Here is a 20957-nt window from a genome sequence, read left to right on the forward strand (position 1 = left end):
TCATCTATCTGAGTGCTTCTATCCTTGGCATGCATTTTTGAGGCTGCATTCACAGTCTCTGATTTCACTCTGCCCCTTTGTTGATGTCACCCGTAACGTGCCCTTTTTCATCTTAATCTATGTCACACGGACTCGGCTAAGGAGGTGCCGCACCCGAGTCGACACGCCCCGACACGGGTGCGGACTCGGGTGCGGCTTCGGACTCGGCCTGGACTCGGTCAATGCCGAGTCGGACTCGGTCAACGAGTCCAGGCCGAGTCCGTCCACATTTTGGACTCGGTCAACTTTGACCGAGTCCAAAAATGTCCCTAAAAAACCAAATTTTTATATTTTTTATTTAAAAATATATATAAAAAAGGGCACAGTGCAGACTGTGACTGTGACTGTGACTGTGACTGTGACTGTGACTGTGACTGTGACTGTGACTGTGCACAGTGCACAGTGCACAGTCTGTGCCTGTGCACAGTGCACAGTGTTGTGCCTGTGACTGTGCACAGACACACAGACTGTGCTGTCAGCTGTGGCATTTTAAAAATAAAATAAAATTCTATATATATATATATATATTTTTTTTTTTGCCGAGTCCCCGTGTCCAAAAATTTTAAAATTGTGCCGCACCCGTGTCGCACCCGCACCCACACCCATGTGACATAGATCTTAATTTCCTTGAATTCTTTTTTTTATTCGGTTAGTTATTTTACCTCTTGTCTCTCTTATATTTGTTTGGCTTTCCCTATTGTAGAAAAAGAAGATGAAAAAAGAGAGGAAGAAGAAAGAAGAAAGAAGAAAAGAAGTTGACAGAGAGGTAAAAGGGTTCTATGGTTAGAAAGAAGTTTTGCCTTGTGCCCTTGAAATTAGCCATGGAAGAACAAAATTCATCGACGCTACCAATTGGTTCCACTCCTCTATTATACATAATATCTCCAATTTGGATGCTACTTCATTCTCTTTGCATGTGAATTCCCAAAATCCAAATTCTGCCCGACTCATTTCTGATTCCTCTTCACAAATTTCCTTCCCTAAGGTCCAATATTAAATTCGATGATTCCAGTTACTTTACTTGGCAGATTGTCCTTGTGCCTCACATCAAATTCTTTAGATTGATGGATCACATAGATGGTAATGGGAAGACTACACCTGCTATCATCACATATGAGGATGTGAAGGAAGATGGCTAAAGAGACACTTTTGGCTCCAAATCCAACCTATCAAGATTGGACGATTTGTGATCAAGGGTTGATAAGGTGGATTTATTTCACTTTGTTGGAAGACATACTTTCTCAAGTAGTTGGACTTACTGCAACACAAGATTTGTGGAATGCTTTACATGAGGCGTATGCTCAAGTTTGCATGGCTAATGACGTACTTGAGACAATTATTGATGGAGTGCAAGATGGAGAACAAGTCTTTTTCAGATTAGTTGGTCTACCTCAAGCAAATTTATGGTCAATTGGCTATAGTGGGGCAACCCATGAATGAATATGACAAAGTTTACTATGCACTTTGAAGTGTAAGAGAGTTTGCAAGGGCTTTGTCATGGATTTGTCCATAAGGGTTGAATTCTCTGGCTTTTTTAAGGCCATTACTTGTCAACCATTGTGCTATGAAAGACAAGTGCTACACATGTAACCAACAATGCTCCTCATGAAGTGCTATTGCAAGCAATAATTATGGGACATCTAGAGAAGGTAGAGTCCATGGATAGGAACAACAATAGAGGAAGGGGCCATAATCTTCCCAATGCAGTTTGTCAAGGGATTCTACCTACACCCACAACCAATAATGCTAGAACTTTTAATGGTTCTACTACAATAACAACAATAACACAAATAATTATGTCAGCAAAATATTGGTTATGGAAACATGGATAAAGATAGCAAGGTTACTTGTTAGCTTTGTGGATTACAGGCACATGAGTACATAGTACAAATCACTATAGATGTGATTTAATCCCTTAGTATGGAGCAAATCAACATAGCGTTGAGCATGTCTCAATGCTGAGAGTAGCGCGACCACTCAAGAAGATCACACTATTGAAACAATTGTTCTTTTGACAACTTTAGCCATCATGGTTGTTGAGACTTAGCATGGGCCATTGATAGTAGTGTGTCAAACCACGTTTTGGGAGAACCCCGTATGTTCTCTTCTTGTCCCATTTGTTGGAAAAGGAGCCATAGTCACAAGAGATAGCTCTTCTCACTCTATCATGCATATAGGAATAACAATTCTTAACCTTGAACATGATCATATTTTGCTTAACAATGTGTTTCTTATTCCTAATTTTTGTAATAGTCTTTCAAATTTCTAGAGAGAAGTGTCATTTTTATCTTTATTTTTGGCTTTGTTTTCATAAAAGATTGGCATAAGGGGAGCATGTTCGCTAGGAGAGGCATCATGGAGATCTTTATATCTTGGACCATGCCACTTCTCAAAGTCGATTCTCTGCAATTTTATCTCTTGCAGTTAGAAAGGATGCCAATTTATGGTTTCAACGTTTCTGTCATTGTAACTTGATACTGTTAGGCATTATTCTTATTCTCTCTATTCAGTTTGAGTAGTTGTAGTATGTATCCCTATACACTTTGGGTGCCAGTTGAGAAAAAATACATGTTTTACTTTTCTTTCACAACAACAACAACAAGTACGCCTTCATCCGAAAACAATTGTTTGTATAATTGATTGTATATATATAATATATATATATATATTATATGTATTTTTATATCAAGATAATGTTTGTATAATTGATTTGAAATTTTGAATGTATTTTTTTTGTGTTTTCAGGATAAAAATGATGGATAAAGGGAAAAGACTTGCGTCATCCTCATCCCAACATTTGAAATCTGCTGCTAGTTTTGCTGATAGTTGTAGTGGGACTGATGACGTGGGGCCACTATGGGTACATGTAGATAAACTTGCAAAAATTGGAGGACGTGGTGGAAACAAGAGATTTCGATGCAAGTTCTGTGAAAGAGATTTTGTTGGGTCTTACACAAGAGTGAAGACTCATTTGTTGAAGATACCAAGACATGATATTTCAGGATGCAGAAAAGTCGATGAGGCAATGCAAAGACAATACAAGAATATGTGTAACGGCAAAAAAAAAATGTTTTGATTCGGGCCGGATCCGGACCCGACCCGGACCACCGCCTCTCGCTGTCTTTTAAGACAGCGAGGCAGGCGGGAGGAGGGTTATGAAGCCCTCCTCACCGCCCTTCCACCTCGACCCTCTCATCTCTCTCCCCGACACCCACCGCCTCTCGTCACCCTCGATTCGCCAGAGACCAGCGTCAGCCGATCGCCGCCGGCGACTCTCTCCGCCGCCGCCGCCGACCACCAGGTACGTTCTTCCTCCCCTTCTTCTCCCTCTTTCCGTCTCTCTCTCATTCCTTCCCCCTTGTTTCTTCGTTACACAGGGAGGGGAGGGCTGAGCCTCCTCCCTGCTTTCGTACGGCAGGGAAGGGGTCGAGCCCTCTTCCCTGCTCTCTGCTGCGGCAGGGGAGGGGTTGAGCCCCTCCTCCCTGCCCCTTTTTGTTGCGCCAGCAGGGGCCATCGGCCCCTGCCTTTCGTTTGCCAGCAGGGGCCTATGGCCCCTGCCTTTCTTTTGTCAGCAGGGGCATAGGCCTCTACCTTTCGTTTGCCAGCAGGGGCCTATGGCCCCTGCCTTTCTTTTGTCAGCAGGGCCTGCCTTTCGTTTGCCAGCAGGGGCCATCGACCCTTGCTTTCCTTTTTACTAGCAGGGGCCATAGGCCCCTGCCTTTCTTCTTGTCAGCAGGGGCCTACCTGCCGTTCGTTTGCCAGCAGGGGGCCATCGGCCCCTGCCTTCCTTTTTGCTAGCAGGGGCCACCTGCCTTTCTTTTTGTCAGCAGGGGCCATCGGCCCTTGCCTTTCTGTTTGCTAATAGGGGCCATCGGCCCCTGCCTTTTTGTTTGCCAGCAGGGGCCGATGCCCCTTTGTGCACGAGCCTATACCCTTGGTCGACAAGCCCGGGGAATCTTTGGAAGCTACATTGTAATGGGGACAGATCATTACAATTGTTGATCTCCAGCGAGGAATTCCTAGTGAACGTGAGTCATCTGCTCGCATTGACTATATCCCTCTTTAGGCGGCAAGGCTCATTTGGCCCTGCCCCATCCTTTTTTTCGAGTCATTTGGGACTGTTGGCCCCAGCTCTATGTATTGGAGAAGTTGAGTCTTTGCCTTGCTTTTGTCTGGGTTTGCATGTTAATATCGCATATTTGCAGCTACGACGGATCTCATTCGCGCTCCGCGACCCGAGCCGTCAATTGTGTACGTCCGCAGACGTCAGCAAACTCGTAACCCTCCAAGGTAGGGGAAGATTGTACGGAAGACTTGGATAATTGAATTAAGTTCAATTAAACTAAAAACGATCATTAAATGAATATATATATACAAATATATATATATATATATATATATATATATATATATATATATATATATATATATATATATATATTTATACGAGTATGCACTTAACTCAAGGACGCGGTTTCACGAACCTTGCCCTTTACCTTATGTCAGTCTATACTTGCCATCGTGTATCGCGTCGAGATCTCGTGTTGCATTCTTGCTTATGGTTTGTATGTGCCGTCACGCATCGTGGCGAGGTTCAGCGTTGCACTTCTGCTTACCGCCTTTACCTTGTCGTCGTGCTTTGCGCCTAGGCTCTTGTTTTTGTATGTATTATTACTGTTTTGCTATTGCAGATGCCGCACAGGTTTTTGCTCTTTGCATATGCCTTAAAGGCATCCTCAGGCATTCACCTCTCTCTCTTGCGACGAGAGTTGAGATAAGAGCTAGCGTTACATCCCCGTCTAAGGAGGGGGATACCTTGCAATGATCCTGACTCCTTGAGTATGCAGTCCTGCAGACGAGTTGGAGGTTCTGTTGAGAAACCTGTATCCCGTCTATCGAGGCCGGTGTCGAGTCATGCGAGGCATGTAGATACCCCGATAACGGATGAGGTTCTAGAAAATCGCAGACATAATGTTGGCACAAGGTACTGCTGTTTCAAAGGATATAGTAAAGTTGATAAACTTTACATCTTTGTGAAACACTCTTGTTGAGGCTTCTTTTGAGGAACTATACCCCCTTCATCCTAGAGTATTTGTAGTCGTGCACGACACGTCTAGTACTGCGATGATCGGATGAGAGGTCGTGCGACCTCGAACAGTGCGAAATGCACAATGTTGGAATCACATAAATGGCCTCACATTCGCCTTCACAGGCAAGATGCTCGAGTGGTTTAAAGACCACAACATAGAATGAGTCGTTAGTTAAGCAACCCCTAACGTACCTATTCGTTTCTAGTGGTCTGTCAAGGGAGAGGACAGAGCGGTACAAACTCCAATGGACAGGTTGTTAACAACCACCCTACGAGCAATGATCCGGCCTCCCTAGTCATTGGAGTTAGGGGAAAGGGGCTACAATAGTTAGCTCAACACTTCTGCAGAAGTTGGATGTATCCGTGGCACTGCCTCTTTTGGGGAATCCTCTCTCGGCTAAAGCCGTCCCTTTGGAGCAGACTCAATTAGCTATTCGGGTTATTCAAAATACATAGAATAACAGACGCCCGAACTAGTCTCAGTTGTTTCTACGTTTTGCCTGCGCGTACCCGCAGGCCAGTAATATCGAAACATAAAGTCTGTTCACACTGGTTGTTGAGTAGTGAGACTCACATGCACTCACTTACACTACTGACTCCCTTGCACTCGCTTGCACCACTGACTCGCTTGCACTACCTATTCGCTTGCACTATTGACTCGCTTGCACTACCTATTCGCTTGCACTATTGACTCGCTTGCACTACCTATTCGTTTGCACTATTGATTCGCTTGCACTGCTTACGCGTTTGCACTATTTACCTGCTTGCATTGCTTACCTGTTTAACTGCATATTTGCTTTAAACTGCGTAACCTACTGAATTAAATGTACATAATTCAGTTTCCTTGTATTCTCTCTTGTGCACCTACTAGTTTTTCGCGAAACTAACCCATTCTATGGGTACAGGTGATGAATAGGTACTCCACGGGCGATGGCGCGATGGAAAGATGGCTTTAAGACTTTCTTCTTCCTGCTCTTAGCTCGCGTCCTGATGTTTTTGGGTCTTGTAACGGATTTTCCTTGGGACATCCGAATTTTTGTACTTTTGGAACCTTCTTTTAATGGAAGTACTTTTTTTCAAGTAACATGGTTTGTATGTTTTGGTTCTTCAGCTAACGCGCCCAAAGTGGTCAACTTGCCTTTCTAAAATTAACAAAAGGATGGTCTTCCGCTGATTTCATAAACCAACTCTGTAATAAAGAAATTCTTTTAGTCTCTTGCCTGTTTTCTGAAAGGTTCGAAAGTTTGAAATTTTGGGGCGTTACAATATGAGAAGAGAAAGACAATGACCGATTCTTGTGCAGTTAGTGTGCCATTTGCAAGCCACCAAGAAGATGCTGAAAAAAAAGAAAAGTCAATGTAGGAGGTAGAGGAACGCTACAAGTAGCATTCAATACATATGGAACAGAAAAATTGGATATAAAAGTTGGGAGGTATTTTTATTCTAGTTTACTCCCATTTAATGCGGCTAAAAATCTTTATTGGAAGAATTTAGTAACATCCTTGGCAAATTGTAATTTGAGTGGCCATGTGTCTCCAAGCTCAGAAAAAATACGAACCACACTTCTTGCAGAAGAGAGGGCAAATGTGGAGAAGTTGTTGGAGATTAAAAAATATTCATGGGAGCAAAATAGAGTTTCTATTGTGTCTGATGGATGGACAGATATTCAAAGGCGTCCACTGATCAATTTCATTGCTTCTTCGCTTAGTGACCCAGTATTCTTGAAAGCAGTTGACGCATCTGAAGAATATAAAAATGCAGAGTATTTGAAGGGGTTGTTTATATAAGTCATAAAAGAAGTGGGTGATCAGAATATTTTATAAGTTGTTACAGACAACACTCCAGTTTGTAAAAGTGCAGTATTGAGTTTGGAGAGTGACTACTCTCATATTTTTTGGACTCCATGTGTAGCACACAACTTAAATCTGACCCTAAAGAGCATATGCAACCTCAAAGAAGAAGAAAATTCACAAGCATATGCTTTATATTCATAGACTGAAGATTTAGAAAGAAATGTCAAAAGCATTAAAATTTTTGTTGTTAACTACCATCGTGGACAATGATGAAGAAAGGTGTTTCTCTCAAGTACATTAGTATAATTAAAGATATGTATGAAGGAGTAGTAACCAATGTCCGCACTTGTGGAGGGGTGACAACCAATTTTCCGATAACGGTTGGGTTACATCAAGGATCTGCTTTAAGCCCTTTCCTATTTGCGATAGTGATGGATGAGCTTACGAGATCAATTCAAGAAAATGTACCGTGGTGTATGTTGTTTGCTGATGATATTGTTTTGATTGATGAGTCTAGAGCTGGGGTTAATGCTAAGTTAGAATTATGGAGACAGACATTGGAAGCTAGAGGTTTTAAGTTGAGTAAGAGTAAGACTGAATATATGGAATGTCGGTTTAGTAAGCAACGAAGTAGTGATGGGAGTGTAGTGAAGCTTGGTGAGCAAGAAATACCGGTGAATGATTATTTCAAATATTTGGGATCCATCATTCAAAAGTATGGAGAAATTGATGGAGATGTAAATCATAGGATAAAGGTTGGGTGGATGAAATGGAAAAGTGCTACTGGAGTGCTGTGCGATCGTAGAATGCCATTGCGGTTGAAGGGACAGTTTTTTAGGACGACTATTAGACCCGCTTTACTATATGGTACGGAATGTTGGGCTGCCAAGAGACATCATATTCAAAAAATGAGTGTAGCTGAGATGCGGATGCTTAGATGGATGTGTGGAAATACAATAAAAGATAAGATTCGGAACGAAGAGATACGTAAGAAGGTAGGTGTTGCACCCATTGAAAATAAGATGCGAGAGAATCGTTTACGGTGGTTTGGACATATTCGGCGAAGGCCTAATGATGCTCCAGTTAGAAGGTTGGAGAAATGGGAAAATATATTAGTTAAAAGAGGTCGGGGTAGGCCTAGGAAGACTTGGATGGAGATGATAGGAAAGGATATGAATGCTTTGAACCTCACCGAGGACATGGCGTTGGATATAAATGATTGGAGGAAAAGGATTCATGTGGAAGACCCAAAATGAATTTCTTTTTTGGTTCATATCGTTGACCCCAATTGTTTTGGGATGAAGGCGTAGTTGTTGTTGTTGTTGTTGTTGTTGAACCACCATCGTGCTAATGTTATATTTAATAGGCATTCTGACTTGAAATTGTTGAAGGTCGCTGAAACACGTTTTGCGTCTATCATTGTGATGGTGAAGATGATTAAAAAAGTGAAGAATGCTTTGGTTAGCATGGTGACTGATGAAAATTGAACATTCTATCGTGCTGATGATGACGTCAATGCTCAGGAAATTAAGAAATTAATTATTGATGATGAGTTTTGGGACAAAGTGATATACTTTCTTCAATTTACCCAACCTATTTGAGAAATGTTGAGAGAAGTTGATAAAAATGAACCCATGCTTCACAGAGTTTATGAAATTTGGGATAATATGATTGAAAAAATACAAGCTGTTGTTTTTAAGCATGAGGAAAAAAATTCTGCATTGGATGATTCAGAATTTTTTAGCCATATTTATTCAATTTTAGTCAGAAGATGGGATAAGAGCAACACTCCTTTGCATTGCATGGCACATTCTCTTAATCCAAAATATTATGCAAAAAAGTGACAAGCAGATGGTATTGGTCTTGTCCCTCCAAATCTAGACCTAGAGCTATCAAGACATAGAAATATGTGTATGATAAGACTTTTTCCTGAAGCATATCTTCTAAATCAAGTCACTCAAGAGTTTGAAAAATTTTCATCTTCGAGATTATATGGACCAACATTATTCGCGAGAGCGGAAGATAATATAGATCTTATCACATGGTGGTCAACATTTTGATCAGAAACACCTATTCTCCAACGTCTTGCATTATGATTGCTATCGGAACCTGCTAGTTCATCTTGTTGTGAAAGAAATTGGAGCACATATTTTCAAATCCACAACGTGAAGAGAAACAAACTCACAAGCAAGCGTGCAAAGGATTTAGTATATGTTCATTCAAATCTTCGAGTACTTTCGCGAACTAATGATGAATACATGTACTAATTTGCTCTCTTAGTTATTTGATTATTTATTTTTTAATTTTTTATTTAAATATACTTTTATTGTATTTAACATTTTCAAATTGGGTTTGTAACGCAGACAAGGAACATCCGAATTTTGGGATGTAAACCCAGAAGAGTGTGACTTCGAGAGAGACTATGATTTCAACATGACAAACATGGATTTATATGAGCCCAGTCTTCCTTCTAATAATGCATTTGATGATGAAGAAGAAATTTATTAAGATCCATTACTTTTGATATGTAATTTAGTTCTTTTCTGCTTTACTTATTTGATCGATATTTAGGTTGATTTATGTAATTGCTTTACTTATTTGATTGATATTTAGGTTGATATATTGTATGCTTGATGAATGATATTATGACAATGTTAACTGTTAAATTATGATAATGTTATATATATATATTTACATTTTTTCCCTACCGCACCCTCGCACCCGTACCCGCACCCGCACCCATGTGACTTAATATATATATATATATATATATATATATATATATATATATATATATATATATATATATATATATATATATATATATATATATATATATATATATGGTAGTACATCCGTGCTAAATGAAACATGCTAAATTGGTTTTTCAGCTTTTCCAGTCTTTTTTCACGGTTCCAACCCCATAAATGTGTTGGGCATGGTCAATTTACTATGAATCTACATCTGGATCATGTGTTTTTGAAGAAAAAGATGATATTTGGAGCCTCAAAAATTTGCAAAGACTTTGGACCCTTGATTTTTTGAACCTTATAAAAACCCACCCATGTGTCGGAATAGAACGCTTCAAGAGTTGATCCCTATAAATCAAGTGCATAAATCACATCTATACGGTAAGAATTTAAAAATAAGGTAAAAAAAGCCTGAAAAACTCATTTAGCATGTTTCATTTATCACATTTCATTTAGCACGGATGTATTATCTTATATATATGTATACACACACACTTTAGATTGTATGGCCATTGGTCCTAGCATCATGTGTTCTATAAACTTGTAATTGTAACTTTTGCAATGAATTATGGAAACCTTTTGACTTTTATATGTAGTGTTATTTCCTATCAATTTAATTGTGTTTGTGGTGATTAGATTTACCAATGTCTTGACGCTTTCTACTTGCTGACGACCTAGCATGGCAACACTGTGAAGTTCTTGAGGGTCAGAGGGGTTGTATGATTGTGAGATATAGATTCTGTGGTTTATTGGTTCATGGGGTTTTGATTTGTATACAACAACATATTGCTCAAATCCAAATATGCCAGTGCAATCATGCAGTACAGCTCCAGATGAGGCATGGGCTGAGATACAATCAGATCTTGATGAAGAGAATGAGTATTACATGCAGTGACACATGTTCGGACATTGCCAAATGATGAAAATGATGAGACACAAGACCCACAACAAGACGTCATTTCTGATGTAAAATGTAAAATGTTTGATGATGAAGTTGACTGATGGGTTTTGTACTTTTGTTGTTTTATCACTAAACTTTTGTGTAATGAAATCTCATGGTGTCTATGTTTGACTTTGTGTAGTGAATTTTACTAGTTTACTTGATGTTAATGGAATACTTATGTTTAGTTGGTCTTAATGCTTAAATTTGGTTTTTTTCTTGTATTCTATGATTTTGTTTTATTTTATTTTTTTGTTTTTTTGCAAAATTTTAAGTGCCTTTTTTCTGTCTTATGATATGATATGATGTGGTACAATATGTCGTATCCTTGACCCTCACGATAGGGATTCCCATAGGATTTTTACAACATTGCTTTCAACACCTCAGACCTCACCTAGAATTGTTTATGTTTAGAAATCTTAGTTAACTTGACATTCCTCTGGACTAGAAGTTATTGATTTGTCCAATAATGAAAAACGCGTACTAGGGATAGCGAACTCTTCCAATTATGGAAAAACTCATCATAGATAGATAATTGGTAGTTTGAAGACAAGTAGCTGAATAGATAGATAGATTGATAGACAGTTGATCCATCTAGCGGTTTGGGGTCTTTTGGAGAGGGTAAGCAGTTAACGGGAACTAGATAATATAATGTTCATCTGGCAAGTGATGCAACTCTTGTGAATCAGTATTATTTTTATTTTTTGATGTTCTACAATATAATTCTTTTTGTTAATTGTTGATTGTGTATTTAAAAATTTGTTCTATTATTCTTGTGTGCAAGCGTATTTCATAAAGTGCATTAAAAAGAGATGGTACACAGACTCCCTTTCTAGCGCATTTCACTTATTTCTAATTTTTCTGGTAAAATTCAATTCATTGGTTCTCATTTTCTGACATGGTACTTTGAACTACAGATTGTGCAATTAGCAGCATCAGGAAATTTTGAGGAGGCCTTGGCTTTGTGTAAACTACTTCCCCCTGAGGATTCAACTCTGAGAGCCTCCAAGGAAAGGACCATTCACCTCAGGCAATGACGATGCTCTTAAAAATTCTATATTTTGTTCCTGCAGTTTCATGAATATGTTACTTGCTGATGTTTAATATGTTTTCAATACCTCACGTCTTGATTACAACTAATGTTTGTTATCACCAAAAGATTCATGTGTAGTAGGTGCAAGTTATTTCTCTTTGGTCTCGTAAGTGCCTTGTAACTCATTGATTGCACATGTGGTGTTATCATGAGATACTGCTAGTAGTGGGAGTTGGATTTTCCGAACATTTATAAATGGCACAAGAATATCTATCTTTGGCAGCAAAGAATTGCTCTAATCCATCAAGCTTAGTGCATTCTATGTCCTTTTTTTCTTCTTAACAAGATGTCAGCTCAATCCTAAGCTCATGACCTTCTTTTAATAAGGGCTGGAAGAAGGAGAACAAATTAAGGCATGAAATTAGGCGATGGTGTTCAAATAATGGTTGTTATTAAGCCAAAGAGCAGAGTGGATTGTGGACTTATATGATTGACGCGAAGTATGGTCTCTTACTCCTACCATGGGCTAGGAAGAAACAAATTTACACGAGGAATAAATATCATATCATTCATGGATGGCTCTTCGTAACATGGCAGGCTATACGAAAGAAAATGAGCAATAGGATCTTCATTGGCACCAGTGTCCACTATTCTTCAGTGTGTATTGTAATGAAACTTGGAAAAGAGGTGCACACAAGTGACAAATCCAATATGGGAAAATGCACATAAGCCACTAATGGGCTTAACACTCAATATAAAAAATATAATTTTTTATTAAGCACAATAATTCACAAGACATACAACTACACGTGAGAGATCCCATTTAAATAAGGGCTGGGCGAACTAGTTGTTAGGCTAGTCCAACGGCTAGTTGGACTAGCCCAGAGTTACCGGAAGCGCCTAGGTAAAAGGGGAAGCACGCTTCGGAAGCGCGAAACGTCGCGCTTTCGAAACGCGTGGGGAAGCGTCCCCCTTTTTGGGGAAGCACCCTTCCCTTTTATGGGAAGCGTGCTTCCCCCTCGCTTTCTCATTTTTTTTGCTTCCGGTTCGCTTCCTAGGTCGCTTCCGAGACGGTTCATAATTTTCTTCTAAGTGGTCTCCCGCTTCCCCGCTTCCTAAATTTTTGAAAGTGCCTCGCTTCCCGCTCTATCTTCCTTGACTGGTAACTCTGGACTAGCCCATAGTCCCAATAGCTAGAAATGGGACTAAAAAATACAACAACAACAACTACGCCTTCATTCCAAAACAATTGGGGTCGGCGATATGAACCAAAAAAGAAAATCATTTTGGGTCTTCCACATGAATCCTTCTCCTCCAAATATTTCTATCCAATGCCATGTCCTCGGTGAGGTTCCAAGCATTCATATCCTTTCCTATCATCTCCATCCATGTCTTCCTAGGCCTACCCCGACCTCTTTTAACTAATATATTTTCCCATTTCTCCATCCTTCTAATTGGAGCATCATTAGGCCTTCGCCGAATATGTCCAAACCACCGTAAATGATTCTCATCTTATTTTCAATGGGTGCAACGTCTACCTTCTTACGTATCTCCTCGTTCCGAATCTTATCTTTTATTGTATTTTCACATATCCATCTAAGCATCCGCATCTCTGCTACACTCATTTTTTGAATATGATGTCTCTTGGTAACCCAACATTCCGTACCATATAGTAAAGCGGGCCTAATAGTCGTCCTATAAAACTTTTTCTTCAATCGCAATGGCATTCTACGATCGCACAACACTTCAGTTGCACTTTTCCATTTCATCCACCCAACCTTTATCCTATGATTTACATCTCCATCAATTTCTCCATACTTTTGAATGATAGATCCCAAATATTTGAAACAATCATCCACCGGTATTTCTTGCTCACCAAGCTTCATTACACTCCCATCACTACTTCGTTGCTTACTAAACCGACATTCCATATATTCTGTCTTACTCTTACTCAACTTAAAACCTTTTGCTTCCAATGTCTGTCTTCATAATTCTAACTCAGCATTAACCCCAGCTCTAGACTCATCAATCAAAACAATATCCTCAGCAAACAACATACACCACGACACATTTTCTTGAATTGATCTCGTAAGCTCATCCATCACTATAGCAAATAGGAAAGGGCTTAAAGCAGATCCTTGATGTAACCCAACCGTTATAGGAAAATTGGTTGTCACCCCTCCACAAGTGCAGACATTGGTTACTACTCCTTCATACATATCTTTAATTATACTAATGTACTTGAGAGAAACACCTTTCTTCATCATTGTCCACCAGAGAACGTCCCTCGGTACTTTATCGTATGCCTTCTCCAAATCAATAAAAACCATATGCAAGTCTTTGTTTCTCTCTCTATTTCTCTCAATAAGTTGTGTAAGAAGATGTATAGTTTCCATAGTTGATCTTCCAGGCATAAAACCAAATTGATTCTCCGATATCATGACAACTTTCCTCAACCTAGACTCGATCACCCTCTCCCAAAGTTTCATAGTATGACTCATGAGTTTTATACCACGATAGTGTGCGCAATCTTGTATATCACCCTTATTCTTATATAGAGGCACCAAAGTACTCTTTCTCCACTCATTAGGCATCTTATTTGTCCGCCAAATCTTGTTAAAAAGATTTATCAACTATTCTAAACCTTTCTCTCCGAAGCATTTCCAAGCCTCGATAGGTATACCATCTGGGCCAACTGCTCTTCTTGATTTCATTTTCTTCAAAGCCTCCACAATTTCTTTCTTTTGAATCTTGCGCATGAAGTCACAATTCATTTCATGAAAAGGAATGGAGAAGTCTCCAAGATCCTGAGCATGACTTCCATTAAATAGCTTATCAAAATAATCTTACCATCTCTCCTTAATCTCCTCATCTTTGACTAAAACCCTTTGCGTTTCATCTTTGATACATCTAACCATACCTAGATCCCTCGATTTTCTATCTTTCATCTTTGCAAGTCTATAAATATCCTTCTCGCTCTCTTTAGTATCCAACTTGTCATAAACCTCCTTATATACCTTATCCCTCGCGTTTCGAACTACTTTTTTAGCTTCCTTCTTTGCTATCATATACTTCTCCAAATTCTCATTATCACGACTCTTATTTAGATTTCTATAACACTATCTTTTAACCTTAATAGCTAATTTGACATCTTCGTTCCACCATGATGTATCCTTACCTAGCGGTGCACCGCCTTTAAACTCACCCAATACCTCCTTAGCCACCTTTCTCATGCCACCCGCTATCTTATTCCACATTGATTCTGAATCCTCCTCGAGACACTAATCAACTTCCTTAACTACCTGCTCTACAACCATACCTTGTTTAGCTCCTTTCAGTGCCTACCACTTAATTCTAGGATATATCCTATGTCTATCCCTTTTGCGACATTGTCTAATTCTAAGATTTAAAATTAAGACTCTATGTTGTGTAGCTACACTCTCTCCCGGTATAACCTTACAATCGATGCAACAACCCCTATCTCTTTTTCTAAGTAGGAAAAAATCTATCTGACTCGTATTAACCCCACTTTTAAATGTTACTAGGTGAGACTCCCTCTTCCTAAACCAAGTGTTTGCTAATATCATATCATAGTAAAAAACCAAAATCTAAAATCCTTTCTCCATTTTCGTTTCTTTCTCCTATACCGTAGCCTCCATGGATATTCTCAAATCCATCCCTACTAATGCCTACATGTCCATTAAGGTCACCACCAATGAAAAGCTTTTCTCCATGAGATATCCCTTGTACTACTTCATCTAAATCTTCTCAAAATTGATGCTTAATGGAATCATCTAAACCTACTTGAGGTACATAAACACTAATAATATTAATAATATCCGTACCTAATACTAATTTAATAAGTAAAATCCTATCACCCTTCCTACGGACCTCAACTACATTATCTATAAACTCACGACTCATAATAATCCTTACTCCATTTCTATTCCTATTTATTCCTGTATACCAAATCTTATATTCCCAAGGTTCTATCACTTTGGCTTTTCCACCTACTCATTTGGTCTCTTGTAGACATAAAATATCAATCTTTCTCCTACACATAACATCTACTAACTCTACCAACTTACCAGTTAAAGACCCTATGTTCCAAGTGGCTAACCTAATTTTATGGTCTTGGACTAACTTCTTTACCCCCACCCGTCCAACAAAGTGAGGGAACCCTTGCCTATTTGACACCACACTCGGGCGCCGGTGTGACGCGTCGCTTTCGGGCGACGACCTAGCAATCCTTGCCCATTTATCATTGCCTCCGGGTCTATAGAGTACACTGCGTCGCTCAGTAGGGAACGCCTCAACGAAATTCTCATATTGGTTCATATTCATAAGGTATGACTAAGTTTTTATGCTGGCTGTCACTGGCCTACCACAACCCTCCTCCTTTATCCGGGCTTGGGATCGACAGTGTATAACCAGGCGGAGTTAAATGGGACTAAAAAATAAAGACTAAGAAAAGAATAAAAGAAAAATACAAAATTGCCCCTAATGGGCAGAACATATTACACCATGTATAATTACAAAAATGCCCCTAAAGGGCATGACCTATTACAAAATGCTAAAGACACACACACACACACACACATATATATATATATATGTATTTTAGCACCCCATTCAAAGTGACAGTGAGATATCAAAAGTTTGTCGAGAAACGAAAAAATGAGGCACCGATAAAGCCTTTGTGAAAAAGTTCGCAATTTGATATTCAGATGTGACATAAGGAAATTCAATAGTGCCCTAGAGAAACTCTTCCCGAACATAGTGGCAATCCATCTCTATATGCTTTATTCGCTCATAAAAGGTGTAATTGCTAGCAATGTAAATAACGGTCTTCAATGGAGTAGAGATGATGATACCCATATTCTTCAATAGACTTCTAAGCCAAACAATCTTGGTGGTGGTAGTTGCCATTGCCAGATACTTGGGTTCAGTTGGAGAGAGTGACTCTAAAGCCTGTAAAAAAAAATCATGTCGAACACGTGCTGGGCACGTGTTGAGGTTGGTCCGCCGTGTGGGGCCCGGATCCGAGCCTGACCCGGACTCGGGCTCTCGAACCTTCGCGAGAGCCTGCGTCTTTAAAAGACGTAGGCTGAGAGGGGCGAGGGGTAAAACCCTCGCCACTCTCTCTCCTCCCTTCCGTCTCTCTGCCTCCCGTCTCTCGTCTCCGGCCCCTTTCTTGTAGACGCCAACGATCGAAGCCGCCGACGAACTCCGAGCGTCGACGACGTCCGAGCGTCAGTGACCTCCGAGCGTCGGCAACCTCCGAGCATCGATGCCCCCCCTGTCCCTGTCGCCCTCTTCCTCCCTGTATCCCGTCGATGCCACCACTCTGCTCTCCTCCCTCTCTGCGGCACATCCCTGTCGTCGCCACCCATGCTCGACGTTCGCCGACAACCACCCCAGTCCGGTGGCCTCAGCAGATACCCCCTTCTTCGGCCGCCTGACGCCGGTGTGGTTGTGGGTCTTGGCGACGAGTCCTCCCGTCCGACCTCGTGTGCCGATGGCCTCAACCAACCCCCCGTCTCGGTCACCCGCTGCTTTCCGGAGGCCACCTGATGATATGTTCCCTGAGCAACCCTCAACGACCCCGTTACCCTCTCCCTCGTGCCTCTTCGGTTCTGCAGAGGAGCCCCCGACGTCGGAGCTCCCTCTGCTCGTCGGAGCCTGACGCTGGTGACCCCAAGAGCAACCTCTCATTCGTCCCTTTTCTCCCATCGAACGAGGTCCCACCCCCGCCACCATCTCCTGAGCCATCCCTGGACTCTCCAGTCGCTGCCGTCTTCCGGGGTATCAACCTCTCTCCTCTTGCGCTATTTTCTCGTTGGAGACGCCGGGAGGTCGGTGAGCTCTTGCCTCCCTTTTTCCCTATTTGTTGTCGGTGGACCAGAGCCACCATCGTGGGTAGCTCTGGGTCTACTAGGAGGGTGGTGTCGTTGCACTCCTCCTCGCTGTCTCCTCTCTTCTTTGTCTCCCTCAACCCTCCTGTTCTCGGGTCGGTGGACCAGAGCCACCATCGTGGTGGCTCTGGGTCTCCCAGGGAGGGAGGCACCTCCCCTAGGTCATCTCCCCCTTTCCCTTTTGGTAGGCGGCAGGGCTGCCACTCGCGTCGCCTCCTCTGTTTGGTAGAGGGCTCCCAGGGGAGGGCTTTCAGGTGGCCCTTGTGCCTTGGTCGGCAGGGCCCCTTCTGCCTGCCTCTTGTTCAGGCAGGTCGGCAGGTGCCGAGCCCCTGCCACCTCCCTTTTGGTTCTCGGTAGGTTGGTAAGGGTCGAGCCCCTGCCATCTCCCTATGTTCGGATGGGTTGGCAAACCGTCTCCCTGCATTTTGGTTGGCGGGGAGTGGTCGAGCCCTCCCTGTTCCCCCCTTCTCTCTCTCTGTTGTTGTCGGGCAAACAGGGGCCCGACCCCTGTCTCTGCTCCTTTCCAGCAGGCAGGGGGCAGAGCCTCTACCTCTGTGTTCTTCCTGTCAGGCAATTAGGGGTAGAGCCTTGTCCTCTTTACTTTCCTTGCACTTTTCTTTTCTGTTGCCGTCGCACTATATGTGCCCTGTCTTTCTTGGTAGGTAGGCAGGAACAAAACCCTCCTTGCCCTTGCCACTCCCTGCACCTCTTAGCCCCCTACCCCTCTCGGTTGTTCGGGCATGTAGGGAGCAAGGCTCCCTATCTCTACCACTGCTTGCTGTCGGTGGTCAGCAAGGTCTTGTCAGGAGGCCTTTGCTGTTTGAGTAGGCAGGGAACCCAAGACACCCTACCTTGCTGCCTTTGCTGTCCTTCTGCATGGAGCTGAGCTCTTTGCATACCCTCGTATCGGGGTCCGATACTGCTGCAGGTCTTATCGGACCCGCTTCTCGTTTGTATTTTGGCATTCTAACACTTTTACGCTCGTAGGTTGAACGACGGATCCGGTTCGCCCTTTTCGTGGCTCGAGCCCGTACTTACGCTCCCAAGCGTATGCTGCACCGCGATCCTTGTCCTTTTTACTTTCCTTGCACTTTTTTTTTCTGTTGCTGTCGCGCTATATGTGCCCATGCTTTTAATTCATGTCTTTACATTTCATGTATTTTAATTCAAGGATGCGGTTTCACGATCCTTGTCCTCTTTACTTTTCTGCAATTTACTTTCCTGCTGCCCTGCGTTTTATGTGCCATGGCTTTTTACTTGTCTTTACTTTGCCGTCGTGCTTTATGTGCCCAGGCTTCTATTTCACATTTACTTTTTGCACTTTCCTTTCTGTTTCCCTGCGCTTTATGCGCCAAGGCTTTCCTTTCTATTCTTGTTGGATTTTAAGTTATTGATGCTCTTTTGCTTTGAGTATTGCTTGCATTGTCTAGCCGAGATACAATTTCGTACCTTCTATGTTGCTTTGTGTGTTCACTTGCTTGCGTGTTTGTTTGGTCGATGTGCGGTTTCGTACCTCGTGCATTGCTTTGAGTATTCACGTACTTGCTTGATTGATTAGTTGAGGTACAGTTTCGTACTTTGTGCTTTGCTTACGAGGTTTTGTGCTCGACACGTAGTTTTGCACTTTGCGGATCGATCGAACTTTATCACCGCATTGTAACGTGCACGGGCTTGCTCTTTGTTGGCTTGCACTTACTGAGTGCAGCTTTGAGCGTATTTCAACTTGTTCATTTGTCTTAAAAGACACGATGCACACTTATGCACTTGGTTCTTCAAAAAGGATGACTTTTAGGCACCAACCTATTTTCGAAACGTATAGTTTTGTAAAGCATATTTCAAAAGCCTTTTGCGAGCGTGTCCGATATAACTCGGATAACCCCTGTTTAAGGGCATGAGCATGAGATGGGTGAAGGTTTTACTAAGGAACCTGCGCCATCGCTAGACCAGTGTTGCATCACCCTTGATGTAGGACCTAGTTATTGGGTTTTCTAGCCAAGCTAAAATAGTTGGCACTTTTCATTTCTTCGCGAGATTATTGTTGATTGATTTCTCTTGAGAAATCCATGTCCCTCTCCTCGTAGTAGTACTCTTAGTCATGTACGATATATTTGGACTACGAGGAGTAGGATGATAGGTCTGTAGTAACCTCGAGGCGTGTTTTGACACTTTCTGTTAATCATGTAATATCGATGTTTGCCTAACAGGCAAGAGGCTCGTGACTGTCTAAAGGACTCGAGCATGCCAAGTTTGAACTGGAATGATTACACCATATTTTATCGGTAAAGCATTGTTGTGGGGATTTCTTTTTGAGAAATTCACGCCCCTCTCATCGTAGTTGTACTTTTGAACAAGTACATTGCGTACTACGATGAGTAGGATAAGAGGTCTGTGATTATCTCGAACGTGCAATGACACGTGTTTTGAGATCATCAAAATGATGATGTCTTCACCCTCACTATGAGTTGACCCCTCTCATCGCGGTTGTACTTTTGAACATGTACATTGTGTACTACAAGGAGTAGGATGAGAGGTGTGTGGTTGCCTCGAACGTGCATTGGCACGTATCACTAAATGGTGACTATGCGCCTTCACAAGCAAGATGCTCGAGCGGGCATAATGGTTCTGAACATGTAGAATGGGGCGGCGGTTAAGAAACCCCGTCGTGCTCGTTCCAAATGGTTCATCAAGATAAATGATGAATGGTACAAAACTCTGATGGACAAGCCATTAATGGCTAGTTCAGGCAAATGACTCGGCTTTCCCTGTCATCAAAGTTAGGGAAAATGCTACAAAGATAGACTTCAGGCCACTTTTGCAGAAATTTGGATGCATCCACGGGCCACGAATGCCTTTGAGGATTTACTCTCTTGGTCACTGGCCGTTATCTTAGAAGCGGACTCAGTCAGTTATTCGGGGTATCATAAAATATATAGCATAATAGACTCCCGAATCGATCTCGGCTGTTTCTACGGTTAGTGCCTTGTGCGTACCCACAACGACCAGTTAATAATCAGAACATATGTAAACTATTCACATTGTAGAGATGCGCATGCTGTGACGTGAAGTACTTGTTTGCTTTGTAGTTCAGTGTATACCACTCATTGAACTATGCGTGCCTGTTGTAGCGCTGCTCTAATTGGTTAAGCTGCTTACACAGTTTCTCGCTAGTAATAACTAACTGCTTGTACTAGTTAAATGTTTATGATAATAGCATTACATTAGTTACAATATATTAGCATGTGACTTGCTTTACTATCGGGTGAAATTGTTCGTACTTGGTGTTGTAATATAGCACTTGTTGGCTTGCATCTCTTATGACGAATGTGACGGCTTACATCTCGTAATCTATGAACTGTTTATATGATAAATGTAACTGCTCACAACTTGTAATCTACAAA

The 20957-nt window shown here is 41.6% G+C and overlaps 1 protein-coding gene across 1 annotated transcript in view; it reads left to right on the forward strand.

Annotated features, from left to right (window-relative positions):
• EMB2754 (Vacuolar sorting protein 39) overlaps window positions 1-20957 on the forward strand; it is a 78428-nt gene that overhangs the window by 18795 nt on the left and 38676 nt on the right. Inside the window, exon 5 of the mRNA XM_089981667.1 lies at window positions 11529-11641. Within this exon, the coding sequence (XP_089837793.1) occupies window positions 11529-11641 (113 nt within the window). The remainder of the gene's footprint in view (window positions 1-11528; window positions 11642-20957) is intronic.

The sequence above is a fragment of the Nuphar pumila genome, chromosome 11 (genome assembly GCF_984573655.1).
Source record: "Nuphar pumila chromosome 11, dmNupPumi1.hap1.1, whole genome shotgun sequence".
In the NCBI taxonomy this organism is placed as follows: domain Eukaryota; kingdom Viridiplantae; phylum Streptophyta; class Magnoliopsida; order Nymphaeales; family Nymphaeaceae; genus Nuphar; species Nuphar pumila.